The 14,938-nt window shown below is 46.5% G+C and overlaps 1 protein-coding gene and 1 pseudogene across 1 annotated transcript; one reads left to right on the forward strand and one right to left on the reverse strand.

Annotated features, from left to right (window-relative positions):
* The first annotated feature begins 1,928 nt into the window (after window positions 1-1,928).
* Window positions 1,929-8,895, forward strand: LOC144100177 (BTB/POZ domain-containing protein 6-A-like). The gene is made up of 2 exons (XM_077633198.1): window positions 1,929-2,143; window positions 8,152-8,895. The coding sequence occupies exons 1-2, from the start codon at window positions 1,929-1,931 to the stop codon at window positions 8,738-8,740; spliced, it is 804 nt and encodes a 267-aa protein (XP_077489324.1). The 3' UTR covers window positions 8,741-8,895.
* Window positions 8,896-12,788: 3,893 nt separating this feature from the next.
* LOC144102253 (uncharacterized) lies at window positions 12,789-14,767 on the reverse strand (annotated as a pseudogene).
* Window positions 14,768-14,938: the final 171 nt, after the last annotated feature.

Below are 14,938 nucleotides of genomic sequence, written 5' to 3' on the forward strand. Positions count from 1 at the left end.
TTCCCCCCTTCTCTCATGGCGCGGTTCAGGTGTCCAACGATATATGAGACAGATACTGCGCCATTTCCTTTCCCCCCAAAACCAATTATTGTGAGCATTCTTTTTCCCCTTTTGCAGCTGAAAGTTACCCGAAAGAACTTAGTGCGATATGCCTAAATCTCCTCCTGCATTTCTCTTTCAGTGACCTGCGCTGCCTGCCTCTGTGTAACACACTGTAGGCACTACCACAGTCGGCCCCGTCGCAACGAGTCGACACAGACAAGACCCGTCGCCGAAGTAAGGCCGCAGTTTTTACAGCGAAGCTGTATATCTCTACCGTCCAAGGAAATTTTCGTGGCGTCGGCGTCATCACCAAAAAACGCCAGGCTAAAAACTGAATGCTCCTACGAGTGGAAAAGTACCCAACAGCATAGAAATCATATACTGATCATAAAGCAGTCGTAACATAAAAAACAGAAACATGCAAGAAATAATAATAATAATAACAATAATATTATATATATATATATATATATATATATATATATATATATATATATATATATATATATATATATATATATATTAAAAGTGATTTCTGGCAGCTAATTTGGTCAATATAATATAAAATCACCAAAAATTGATGAAACATAACAGGAGTTAATTCACGAAGTTTCGGCTGGAGGACCAGGCTGGTCCTCCAGCCGAAACTTCGTGAATTAACTCCTGTTGATTCTTCAATTTTTGGTGATTATATATATATATATATATATATATATATATATATATATATATATATATATATATATATATAAATGTATTTGGTTGCTAGAGGTAAAATGCAAAGTTGAGAACCACTTCATTTTGCCGTAGTTTTATTTTGAGCCGACGGTTCGGACAGAGCCTGTCCTTTCTCAAGACTTGAAGTCTTGAGTTCTTCGATTTATAAGTGACGACACCTGTCAGTCACCAATTGGCTATATCAGTGACGTCACCAATCAATCACCAATTTGATGTGCTAATGACGCCACCAGTCAATCACCAGTTGGGTTGCTATATCGATTTACTATGCGGGCCGCCATTTTGAATTCCTCGGACTTGGAAAATTTCACGCCGAAGGGAAGTGGTAGCAAACACCAAGAAATCGAGAATCGTGGTGAGTAAAAGCTAACACTCTTAAAATCAAACCTTTGTGCGCAGAAACGCACAAGGCTAAAAAAAATTATGGGAGCACTTTGCCAATCTAACGTGCGGCAAGGCGAAAGCTTATGGCCTTGGCGACTGCGATTCTAACTTCGCAGGTTCCCATACTAGTGGCAATCCCAAAGGCCACACCTTGCCACACTTTCGATCTAGATGACGTTGTTAGCTCATGCGGTCTGCTTCTCTGGCCTTCTTGTTTTCTTCTCTGGCTTCTGTCTTTTCGGGTGTGGCGCGCAGGTGGCGCCACTAGCGCGCGCGCTGTTACCATGACGGCCTCGGGTGGGACGTCACCCTCTCCCGTCGCTATATCGACGTCCGCGCTATATCGACGCATTCGGTTCTTTTCTTTGTTTTTTCGCTATAATTGGCTACAATTAATTATCTAATCACTCTACAGTCATCAAACATGGCGTGGGGGTTAAATTTTGCCCCCTATACCTGGTGCTACCATTCGTTTTCTGCTATCCTAATTAGTTGACGCGTTATACGTGAAAGACAGCGTTACACAAGATGCGCGAGTATGAGCCATTAAGGCTTTCGCCTAAATAAAAGGAGACATGCAAAGCTATTACGTAACCTACGGCAAATTTGTTCGCATTGGTAAGAAAACACGGGGAGTCGCTGTCCATGTATTGCTATTTCCGTTCGGGAGTCATTGGCGTCGCATTCCTATTACATTGCCGAGTATCTCTGTCGACACCAGCTGATTTTCATGCTGTCCTGTCCTGTTGCTTTCGCAGTTCTCTATGGAGAGATTCTTGGGGAGCGACGAGCTCACAGATGTAGAGTTCGTCGTGGAGCCGCAACTTTTTCCGGGCACAACAGGCACGTTCAAGGCGCATCGGGTTATTCTGGCCCTGCAGAACGAGGTTTTCAAGGCAATGTTCTTCGGCCACTTCGGAGAAAACGAGCGTGTCGTCATCACTGACCTCCATCCGGATGGTTTTGAAGGACTCCTGAAGTGAGCGCTTTTCCTAAACGCCAGATGTTTTTAATCGTAAGCTTAGTACAGTTAAGCTCTACTCTCGTTAAAAATCCAATATCCGGTCACAGGCATGAAATTAGCTTACATTGCAGCTAATACAACGGCAATAAAACAGCAAATAAGCTGTTGTATTGCCAATTTAGTGAAACAAATGATGCTCGGTAAGGGCTGCCCCTAGGGTATAGGGAAATAAAGTTGTGGTCAAAAGTTGCATACGATGCGAAGTACACGTGCTAAAAAATAAAATATCAGCACGGCAAAGTCATCGTTTAGTGCATTGAGGAAGATCTCGCTCCTTTTTTGCTCCTGTTTCGCATCCCAGTTATGTAAACCCCTTCACATAACAATCCAGCCAGAGCCGTGAGGTATTTGAATTAATAAATAAATAAACATTAAGCATCACTAGTCAGCTTAACAGCATCCACGAAATATGTCGGTTCTGTCGGAATGCAGGCTTTCTTTTGCGCTCTGAAATATACTTGGTCTTTCTAATACCTTAACGTATGTGTCGCTGTTGGAATTTTGAAGCCTTCTGGTTTGCATCCCGGGCACCTTTAAAACTGCTTTGTATTTTCAGCTGCGGTCTCATGACTACTTAAGCTTCTACTGAGAAGCTTCACTTCCAATGTTTCTTTAAACAGTCTATACGCTATCCATAGACTACTGTTCATAAAGTCTGTAGATTATATACAAACATAATAGATCAGTCTATAGGCAATACAAATCCTATAGGGAGTCTATAGACAATCTAAGATTTATGGACACAGATTTATAGACGTCTATTGACAGTCTATAGACCATGAATAGACAAAACGAAATATCTATAGGAAGGCAATAACGTCTACAAGAAGGCTACAGACTGTCTATATATCATTTTTACAAGAGTTCATCAGCCGTGAATGTACGCAGAATTATGTGTTCCTTCAACAAGCACCGTGTTTCATACAGAAGACTAATCTTTCGTAACCACAAGGGCCCAAAAATATTCTATGCAAGCTTTTTTTTAAGCCACGCAGCTGTCAACAAAGCTTGAAAATTGTGAGTGTTGCTTTCGTTTCAAACAAAAAACACGTCGGGATAGCATCGTCCCCAGCGTTTGGCTTTACTGCTTAAGAATAAGTAACTAACAACCTTGCTGTCGCACTACATTCCTCATTTAAAGTGGCACTGAAGGTGTTTTTGTGCTTGTGTGCTTGTTTCTACGTACAGATTATTGCAGTGCCTAATCCTCATCCGCCATTCTACGTCTGTTGCATCATTATTATTAGCCTGACTACAACCACTGCAAGGCAAAGGCCTCTCCTTCAAGATTTTGCGCGAGCCGGCATGGTCAAAGTGACATTCAAGTAACCATTAGGTGCCTCTGAAGGAGTAGCGAAGGCTTTCTTCTCCCGTCCGTGGGCTTTACCTCCATGCCAATGCTCTGCAACCGCGCCAAGCGCTCTGGAAAGACTTTAGCACACTGCGTCTTCTGCAGCAAAACTGGCTAACCTTCGACGTTGGCGGCCTTCAATTCGGCGACATCCCCTTAAAATTAAAACTAAAACAGTTGATGATTTACTTTCAGATAAGTAATCAATAGCTCGATCACGTACAAATTTTCCACCTTGTTGTACAATCAACCTAGACACACGCACCGAGCCCCGCCGCGGTGGCTCAGTGGTTAGGGCGCTCGACTACTGATCCGGAGTTCCCGGGTTCGAACCCGACCGCGGCGGCTGCGTTTTTATGGAGGAAAAACGCTAAGGCGCCCGTGTGCTGTGCGATGTCAGTGCACGTTAAAGATCCCCAGGTGGTCGAAATTATTCCGGAGCCCTCCACTACGGACCTATTTGTTCCTCTCTTCTTTCACTCCCTCCTTTATCCCGTCCCTTACGGCGCGGTTCAGGTGTCCAACGATATATGAGACAGATACTGCGCCATTTCCTTTCCACGAAAAACCAATTATTATTATTATTACACGCACCGACACAGCGCTCAAAGATTTTGAAATAAATATCCCTAAAGGCAAAACAAATTACCCGGAATACATATGTGGCGTGCTTCACATAACTTATGGCGAGGAATAATAAAAATCGGGGAAGCGCGGTTGGATGAAACGAACGACATATTGTTTGCCGTCGTGTGGCCATGCTCACAATATTTGATATATTCCGCTTAATCAACTCATTAACTTAGGCGAAGCCGCCGCGGTGAGTCAGTGGTAGCATGGCACTCGGCTGCTGACCCGAAAGACGTTGCCGAAAGACGTCCCGTGACCGTCACTGTCGGCGTCGTTATTGCTTGCTGGCAGGTTTTTAGGAGGGTTGGCAGGCTGATACTTACTGTGAGGGACTGATCAGGAGTGTGGCGGTGAAAAATACAACGTGCAGAAAGAAGGGCACATAAGATAGAAATGAGAAAGTTATTGGTGAGATGGGTGAAAGGACGAAGTGCAAGAAAATACAGCACACAGCTGCGCAAGTTTCGTATCTCTTCTTTGTTTGCTTTGTTTTTTGCGCCCCGTCTTCATACAAAACCATGAATCAACTGGCCCGCCCAACGCGTATTACTTGGTCAGAACTTCAAAGAGGGCTCAACATGAAAAAACAAGGAACCATATGTGACGATAAAAACTAACATAAAGGAAACCAAAAGTGAGATTTTGACAATGTATCCACTCCGAATTTAGAGGAAAGTCTTGCATGACGGAATCGACAGTCCCATGATATCGCCTGAATGTAGAAGTGAAGAGGAAACGAGCTGCTTGGCCGGACAAGCTCAGAACGGATCTCTGAACCAGAGTATTAAAAATAACATCATCAGTCACGAGAATTCTCCCGAGAGCAGAAAATATTTTATGGACGAGACTTCTGTGCCGGCAGCCGGAAAACAACCCGGCAGGGAAGTTTGCCGGCCGTTTGAATACTAATACTAATAATTGGTTTTTGGGAAAGGAATAATAATAATAATAATTGGTTTTTGGGGAAAGGAAATGGCGCAGTATCTGTCTCATATATCGTTGGACACCTGAACCGCGCCGTAAGGGAAGGGATAAAGGAGGGAGTGAAAGAAGAAAGGAAGAATAGGTGCCGTAGTGGAGGGCTCCGGAATAATTTCGACCACCTGGGGATCTTTAGCGTGCACTGACATCGCACAGCACACGGGCGCCTTAGCGTTTTGCCTCCATAAAAACGCAGCCGCCGTGGTCGGGTTCGAACCCGGGAACTCCGGATCAGTAGCCGAGCGCCCTAACCACTGAGCCACCGCGGCGGGTCCGTTTGAAATTGAAAATTGGTTTTGGGGAAAGGAAATGGCGCAGTATCTGTCTCACATATCGGCGGACATCTGAACCGCGCCGTCAGGGAAGAGGTAATGGAGGGAGTGAAAGAAGAAAGGAAGAAAGAGGTGCCGTAGTGGAGGTCTCCGGAATAATTTCGACCACCTGGGGATCTTTAACGTGCACTGACATCGCACAGCACACGGGCGCCTTCGCGTTTCGCCTCTATTGAAACGCTGCCACCCCCATTGCCTGATTCCGGTCGCATCAAGGCACACAGCCAATAAAACGACACTGCCGAAATTCTCTTTTTCTAGGCGTTTTCCTGGCAGAATACCCTGCACAAAAAGCTGTCGTCAGCCGGCAATCAAACCTAACCGAACGAATCTCAATGTTAACGAAAGGCGACACATTCTCAGGGGTAACAAATACCGATTATTGCGGTTTTCTTTTTTTTCGTTTATAAAAAAAATTGCATCGCGAGGACGGCTGTGGACGTCGCGTGACTACACCGAGGCAATCGAACAATGCTGCTGTCATTCTAACTCGACAGTTCTTCTGTCGGCTTCCGTCAGGATAGCCACTCCCACGTTTTATAGATTCTTGTTCAGAACGGAACCGACATAGACGCCGTACTACTTTTTCTGCTTTCGTCCTTTTTTTTTTTTGCGAAACTGCGCGAGGGTTCATGAAATGCTCTGCAATTCATAGGAGTCGCAAGAAAGAAGAAAACAACGACGCTTATAGCAGCTCATTGAGCCATCTTCGCCACCAAACCCAATGGCACAGCACACGCGAATGACTTCCGAAGTATTCTACCGTAAGCTTCTCGAAACCTACATATCTAGGAAGTGTACGATGCATCGTGCCAGTTTAGCCGGGAATGTATCATGCAGGGAAGTGCATTTTGCATCAGTGGTTGAGCACCAGGGGGATGGTCAGACTACATGCAGCCAAAAGTACTGTCCCGCCGCGGTGCTTATGGCGCTCGGCTGCCGGCCCGAAAGACGCGGGTTCGGTCCGGGCCGCGGCGGTCGAATTTCGATGGAGGCGAAATTCTAGAGGCCCGTGTACTGTGCGATGTCAGAGCACGTTAAAGAACACCAGGTTGTCGAAATTTTCGTAGCCCTCCACTAAAGCGTCCCTCATAGCCTGAGTCGCTTTGCGACGTTAAACCCCCATAAACCAAACTAACTAAAATGAATTATTAAAAATTTTTAAATATTCTCTCTAGGGCGAAGTGCGCTTCGTGAAGCTGTCGAGGCGGTTCAGAAACTACAACCATTCAGCTTTTTTTTTTTGTTGTGGAAACGTACCTCCTGCGGGGTCATTATTGTCTGGTATTTAAAGAACACCCGCGAAACAGGAGGACACAAAAGAAAAACCCACATGACTGCGCTCATGCGCCACCATATTGCAGCTTTCCAACCGAGTAAAGAAGGAGAAAAAAAACGTGCTCTCAGACAGGGCGTAGGTAAGCCGCTCAGTTCGACGTGCTGCGCAATGCAACAAATAAAGTATTGAGGGACTCTGACTTGGCTAACCCTGGAATTCAGCGAAAAGCAAGCACGCTTGCTAAGCGTCTGAGGTTCGTCCATGGCAGCTACGCTACGCACACACTCGCGACAGCCCTTCTATACATACCCACACGACCACGTGGCTATGACGTGGAATCACATGGTCCTACGACACCCCCATCGGATGCCATCACTTGGCTTCGCATCATCTTATAGGATGCTCTCAAGATCAAAGGTCAACCGAAAGGTCATCCCATGCCATCAGAGATCAAAGGTCAACTAAAGGTCATGAGTCAAGGTCACGGGGTCAAGGACTAGACACCATAAATGTACCACATATGGTCCTACACGGTCAACGTGGTTGGGCTGAAGGTCGTTCAAGGTCGTTCGCCGGCCTACGCGATGACTGCGTTGCCTAGCGTAGTGGAGCTTTTCGCTTCAAAAGAAAACGGAGGCTACCTTGAACTACGGGACTCCACTGCTTTGCTTTACTCTTTTGTCTAGTTTTTTTATAAGAGCTCAGCGAAAGCTCCGTCCGCAGCGCCTGTCGTTGGCCTACCTCTCACTTATCGCGCATCACTGTCCCCTTTCCATGTTCCGGAGGAAGGCGCTCACGCATTTTGCTGACTAAGCCGACAGCGGCTTCGGCCGCTCACTTCGAGGCGGTGAGCGCAGACGCTTCGTTTAATCAGAACGCATTTGGCAGCACGACGATACGGTAGCGCGAGATCGCGGTTGGGTGATTCTTGTCCTATTTCGCTATCGTTCTTTAAATGCTACAAAAATAGGACCCACGTTGGTACAAAAGAGTGGATCGGCTGTTTTCTACCCCGTGTGCAAGATAACGGGACGAACTTGACCCCAAAGAAACCATTAAAAAGGTTTTATACTTCTGAGCTAATTAACTAATTAAGTTGATTTTATAAATAAGTTGAGCAGTGTCACAAGACGGGAAACAATACGCCGTTGGCCTCACCCAGATGCGCTGGAGCGCTTTTTCTGAAATCTTTGGCTGAAGTTATGAGAAACACACTGTACGGTTCGAGCGACCAACAGTCATCTAGTGGGTAAGCGCTTGTTATTTCTTGCGTTCCCATTAAGCTGAATAGAGAAATCAACTAGCCCAATACAAGCTTTTGATACAGCACTGCATCCGCGGACTGCCTTGAACTCTGTTCACAATGTGGGCGTGTTAATCTCCGATGCAGGTTCTTCTACAGCGGGAAGCTGGAGCCCCAAAGTGTGTACCAGGCTCTCTGCATCCGCAGTGCGGCCATTAAGTACCTCGTGACGGAGCTGGCCGCGATGTGCCTGGATCACGTAAAGAATAACATGGGGCCCGAAGACGTGTGTCCGGCTCTCGACTACACCGTAACCACCGGTGAAGACGGCGGAGTGACCGAGCACGCCACGGAGTTCATCCGCAAGTCCAGTAGCTCAGTGCTTTTCTCGGACACGTTCAAAACCAGCTCGCAGAGCGTCGTCGGCTACGTCCTCGACAATGTGAGGTACGTCTCCGAGAATTCAGTGCTGGAAGCCCTCCACGCTTGGGGCTTGCATCAGTGCTGTCACCGGGAGCCGAGCGGCGGACAGGCGTTAACCGTGAGGTCGGTCGTGTCGTGCTTCCTCCCGAAGATACGGTTCCTCACACTCACGCCGATGGAGTTCATCCACGGGCCGAGCTTGCATGGCTTGCTGAGTGATAGCGAAGCCCTCGCCTTGCTCTGCAATATCATCCAGGACGGCTCAATACCGATGCCAGATGGCTTCTCCCGAATCCGCAGCTTTCGCATGTAACTTCGCTAACGCGCTTTTGCCCTCATCGCATGACGTCCGCGTAACGAAGTGCAAAAAGATGTGGCTCATAATGCTCACTTTCCCATTTAACACACCCCTTTGATTGCTAACTTTAGACAAGTTTGCATAACTGTTCCAAAACATTTTTTGTTCTTCTTCAGTGCAGCCAGATCCTGCTTATTTCAATTGTAATGATTTCTTTCTTCATTTTCATTGCTCCTTGCTCCCTTTTCATGGGCTCCTGATGTTGGCTTCATCCGAATAAAACTTCAGCTTTCCTGACGTATTTATTTATTTATTCATACTGTTAACCCTCTGCATGAGGGTCATTACAGGGAGGGAAACATATACAGACACAAGTGCAATTCTCTTCGCTAAAAAAAAGAAACACTCAAATGCACAGAATTACAGATTTGCACAGCAATCTTGCAGAAACGCGTTCACACCTATCACAAATTTTTCTACATCTGTTTGGTCCACAACGTCACTTGGTAGTTGATTCCAAATTTCTACAGCATTGGGAAAAAAGGAGTAGCGATAGACATCAGTACGTGTAATAATAGGTTGTAATACCTTACTGTGATTTTTCCGAGGGCAACGCTTCAGGGGAGGTGTAACATAGTGATGTTTATTAACTTTGACTTTATCATTCATTATCAGAAAAAAAAGTTTCAATTTCTGCTTTGTTCTTACTTCTAGTGATTCTAACTGACACTCTTTTAGCATTGCTGTGACTGAATCAGTGCGGCGGTATTTAGAGCATATAAAACGTGCTGACATCCTTTGCCATCTTTCCAGTTGCCGTTTTAAACCCTTTTGATGAGGACTCCACACTGCACTTGCGTACTCTATGAGTGGCCGCACGAACGTCTTGTACGCAATCAATTTAATTTCTCTAGTCGCATTCGGCAATTTCCTCCTCAGGAAACAGACCTTCTGGTAGGCTTTTAAATAGACATTTTCAATATGGGTGCGCCAGTCAAGATTATTTGTTAATGTCACTCCCAAGTACTTGAGACACTTTACTTGATCTAAGGAATTTTCACCGATATTGTATCGTAACATCATAACATTCTGCTTCCTTGTTATTTGCATGTAATTAGATTTTTGGTAGTTTATTTCCATACCCCATTTCAGGTACCACGAGTTTAACGACTGAAGACACCTATTTATGATCATCTGATCTGCCGGGGATGCCTCCGTCACTTGCCTTAACCACTGATGCTTCTAAGTTTTCTCTAAAGCCACCGGATGGACAAGAACGAACTGTAATGCTCTTCAGTTTTAAAATAAAAACATTCGAAGGTTTCTGCGAGTGCCACAACGCAGGAGCCAAATTTGTTTACCACACTTGCTGCACAAGTGTAGTAGCCAGTGTAGCATGGCTCCATTTTTTTTTATTTTTGCCAGTGGAGAAAAAGTGTAGCTCTAACCGCCTGCACGGGCGCATTTATTTTGCACGTATGTAGCATGATACGTGCATTTTCTACACCGCTTCTTTTAGACGTGTATGCTAGTGGACGAAAAGTGGAGGCGGGCGTTTGAAACTCGCACCATTCACTTTCGACAAACGCCGCTAGCGGTTGCAGCGCTGCCTCACAAGCCTACAAATTTTCGACCGCCTGGACGATTGTTCACGTGCGCGTCAAAGACAGCGTCAACCCGCTCTTTTATTAAGACTGAATCGCTTACACGACTGGAAGTCTGTATTTCAGGCTGATGAACGATACTTCACGTTTAGATAAGCCACGCTCATTCAGTCGGTATTGCAGAACGAAAACCAGCCCAAAGGACGGAAACACAATACAGGATCACAGTCATGTACCTGCTCGCCCAGTTCTCCGCTCTACTAAACCGGTCGGTATCTTTGGCGCCGAGTTACCACGCAAACAAAAAAAGTAGGTCGTTTGCATACATGGTGATCTACGTGGTTGAATATGTTAGAAGCTTTCTACACTGACACTGGTGTCTTTCACGTCTGCCTGTTAATACGGCGGCGTATCAAAGCGATCCTTGAGTTCGCAGACTGAGCCGAAAGAGCCGCCTAAAGTACACGCAATAGACCGCGGGACGAAAGTTGCAATGCGGCATAGAGAGCTGCTCCCCTAGTTGTGACAGGAGAAGGGATGCTTCGTGCATGACATGAGGAACTCAACCTCAGACTCTTCATACGACGGCGCACTCACTGCGCCACAAATTTAGCGACGATTGCGTAGATCTGCTCCTTGCATCCGCTGAGCAGGCGATACAAGCATAGGTGCGCGCTCCGCTTGAAGGGAAAGTGTTTTCTGTGCCATTAACCGCAATGAACACCGCGCAAAGCTTTTTCGCAGTAATATTTCTACTGAGCCAGAGTTCCCGGTTTACAACCCGGCCGCGGTGGCCGCGTTTCGATAGAGGCGAAACGCATAATGGCGCCGTGCGATGCAGGTGCACGTTATATATGCACAGGTGATAGTGCAAGGTAATATCATGGTACGTGAGGAGTGCGTCGCGCGCATAAATTGGCTGGGACTGCGTAGGGCGAATTGCGCCTCTTGAGACTGCCTCAGGAGGGTTAAGGTTTCAATAGAAAATCTTGTACACGAAAAAAGTAAGGATTGCTCTCGTAAAGAGGAATGGGAACTAAAAAAGTAGCGTGAAAAACCTTAAAAATATTGCGATTAACTTCAAATGCCATAACGGAATGTCCAAGAGGGTTAAATAAATCCACATTTCTAGATCAGCTCCTCCTTACTGTTGGTGTTCCTCGCATTTGCTCGTGAGGAAGCTGACTTTTTTTCTTGGGTTTTTTGGAGGAATCAGTAGCCCGTACAGAATATTTCCATATACACTCTTCGTCACCTGTCAGGCAAGATATTCGTGCTTGAAGACCAGGTTTGATCCCAATGTGCTTCAAAACGTTCAGCGCCATTCTCTTGTCATTGTTGAAATGACATACGGAATCGCACAAACCAAACTTCAGTGTTAGTTGGAACACATAACCATCAAGACTGTCCAAATGCCTGGGGTCGCTTTTGTGAGCGTTTAAGTTATTATATCGAAACAAGAATATAGATAATAAGAAACAGTTGTAATTAGTCTAAACTGAAAAACGAAGAATAAAAAATTGAGAGACGAATCAGAAAGACGGTAATGCGAAATTTGCACGCATCTCTTTAGTCGTGGCAGCCGTGGCAGCTACTACCTGCCAGTGCTGGACGGCGACTTGTTAGTATACTACGCACCCTCCTGGATCTTTTCGTGGCAAGCACCTTCCGGTTACCCAAACCACCACTTTCACCGTGGTGGCGCTTCGCTCTGCTGCTCCCTGCCTACACGCCACCTGTAGCACGCCGTAGTACGCCGACACCACCACCACCGACGACGACCACCACGACGCGAAATGTAGGGACCGGCACCGGACAGCTGCGCTCTAAAAATGACCTATGCTGAAAAAGTAGGCGGTTACTTCGATGTAACTCTTTTAGTTTAGGTTTCGGGAGATGCGCAGAGGGTGACAACTTTGGCTGCATCTTTGGGACGGTGTTATTAGGAAGCTATTTTTGTTGCAGTTCATTTAGAAACGAATACGCATTTTGATAAAGCATAGTTTAGAAAATTGTTCATTTTTCCAAAAATAAAGCGGTCTCATAAATTGAAGGAATAAGATAAAACACGTGGACGCTGCATCACGTTGGGCGCGTGCCTCTGCGGGACTCGAAGAAGAGGAAGAAGGAGAATAAAGCCGGCATATAAGCATCCTCCGGCAATGAGTAAGTGGAACGAAAGACTACGAATCAGGTATAGCATGAAAATTAGCCTTCGCGAGCAGCTTAGTTATTCCCTATAGTGCGGTGCTGTCGAGCAGTCCGGTTTCCTGAGCTTCGCATGCACGATTGTAATCGTACAGGCTGCTCTTAAATTATGAGGAATGAATGAATGAATGAATGAATGAATGAATGAATGAATGAATGAATGAATGAATGAATGAATGAATGAATGAATGAATGAATGAATGAAAAATTCGATTGCCAAGGAGGATTCTCGCGGCGCATAGGTGGGTCCCTCAGTCCAGGGCCCCAGTTGCCTTTGCAGTCTAGCGAGCCCTGTCGATCAGCTTGAGCTGTTCATCAGGCTTCGAGCAGGACAGCGCAGCCTCCTACTGCCCTGGTGTTGGCGCGTTGTTTATTGGCGCTGCCTGCGTTTTCTGACAGGCCCATGTAATGCGATAAAGCGCTGAGTGTTCCCCGTAGAGTGGGCATTTGCTGTCACATGTTGAAGGATAGATTTTGCTTAGTAAACTGAGATTGGGGTATGTATTAGTCTGCAGTTGTCTCCAGGCAACCGACTGCACTCTCTGCTAAGGTTTTTATGTGGAGGGGGGCAGGTCCTCCTCAGGGGTCGTTGGTGTTTCAAGATGGCTCCATACCGTCTAGTGACTGCTGTCCAGTTCCCTTTCGGTGTGCGCCTCCCGGTGGGCGTATGCTGGGGCGTTGTCGTCCGCACGTTGGTTCCCTTTGACAGCCTCATGGCCTGATGTCCCGCTGATGAAGCATCTCGTAAAGGTGATTGTTCTCGCCTCCAGTATGCGGATGGCCGCGGTGGAGATGCGTCCACTGATGTACCTTCTGCATGCCTCTTGCGAGTCCGTACTTATGTGTGCATGGGGCTCCTTACCCTGGTGGGTGATGGCGAGTGCGATCGCTGCTTCCTCAGCCTCGAGGACGTTGTTTGTTTTGATCGAAGCGGGATTGATTTCCCTCAGCTGGTGATCCACCACGCTGGCTACCGAGCCGTATCGTTCTCTGTAGGAGAAGGAAGCCTGCTAACGGCTCATTCACAGGCTATTCGGGTGTGTAACGCGTTCGAGAATATCCACCTATTTTGTGCGGATAAGGTTCTTGTATTGAGGTGGGTTATTACTGAACAACGCATAAAATGTACAAGATCGCTTCACTAGCTAAAGATAGCATTGAAGCAGTATTAGCACTGACTTCTTTCATAAGAATGTGCTCTTATAGATTATGGGTTGCACGAAAATTGCTCTGCGTAATAACGCCCAGCAGTTTTCCTTGCTCCTATTGCAGGGAAGCTAAATGGTAGTACTGAGAGTCATTGCACAACAAGCCAGCTGCTAAGCGCCGGTTAACAAACTTCGACATCGACTAATCGTGTCAAGCACGAGAAGAACAAGAGGAAGGCAAAAGAGCTGTAGAAAAGCAGCGAGTGCGAAAGGAATACTTCCACCTTTTAAAACAAACATTTTGGAGGGGAGACTTCATCTCTGCCTTGAGGCTATGACGCGATAGTTAATGCGTTAATTCCCATATATGGGGAATTGGGTATTCTCTACTTAACATTGATGAATCCCTGGGAGTCCTCGTACCACTCCTGGCGCAGTGGTGCAGCGGTTAAGCGATGCGCCACTGCCCTGGGATGGGCAGGTGTTTTAATCGGTGGGACTTGTGCGCTCCAGCTTGCTGTTCCCAGCGAACTCTCGCAACCAATCAATAATTTAACTGCCGCGATGGGCATTTCGCTCACAACCCGATGGGCAGGTTATGACGCCACAATGTCACGTGACCACAGCTGGACCGCCTACCTCCTAAGGTATCGAGATTTTTCGGGGATTTTTCGCGCACGGTCAAAGGCGGCGGCGACGGCCCCTGATTTTCTGTGACACGAGCTCCCAACGACAAAGAGTTAAAAGCATTTCTAAACAGGTTTTGGTATTGCATGCGCTCCCGTTTACTGGATCCTGAATCACATCTCGCTGTGACAGTGGCTGTAACATATAGAGGTATATATTCCCTTGCGAAACATTAGGCTTATCTCGCATCATACTGCACGGCCTTTTCTAACTAGCCCCAGCACAACGGACGAATTTCTTTTTTGGCACTGCTTCTGATGAGATACCGTGACCAACCTTCTCTTCAGTGGGTGCTTTTAGCGTCAGCACTGAACTATGTAGCAGCGGACCGCAGCCACGTTAGCTTGGTGTCCCGGTCGGTTCAAGCCTCAATGAACATACTGGGCGGAGGTCATTTCCCCTCGTGGCAAAAACATTCCCTCTATGGGATTCCCCGTGCATTTCCACTTGGAATGCATGTTATGATGCAGTTCATTGGATGTGGTAGTGAAGGGAAGAGGGTGCTGGTCACAAGTGGGAGCTTGAGAGAGTTAGGTTTACATTAACGAAAGGGCGCAGAGAAAGCA

This window comes from Amblyomma americanum, chromosome 8 (genome assembly GCF_052857255.1).
Source record: "Amblyomma americanum isolate KBUSLIRL-KWMA chromosome 8, ASM5285725v1, whole genome shotgun sequence".
In the NCBI taxonomy this organism is placed as follows: Eukaryota; Metazoa; Arthropoda; class Arachnida; order Ixodida; family Ixodidae; genus Amblyomma; species Amblyomma americanum.

Coding starts and splice junctions, on each gene's coding strand:
- LOC144100177 (XM_077633198.1), top strand. CDS start 1,929: ATGGAGAGATTCTTGGGGAGCGACGAGCTCACAGATGTAGAGTTCGTC. Junction 2,144..8,151: donor GGTTTTGAAGGACTCCTGAA/GTGAGCGCTTTT, acceptor TCTCCGATGCAG/GTTCTTCTACAGCGGGAAGC.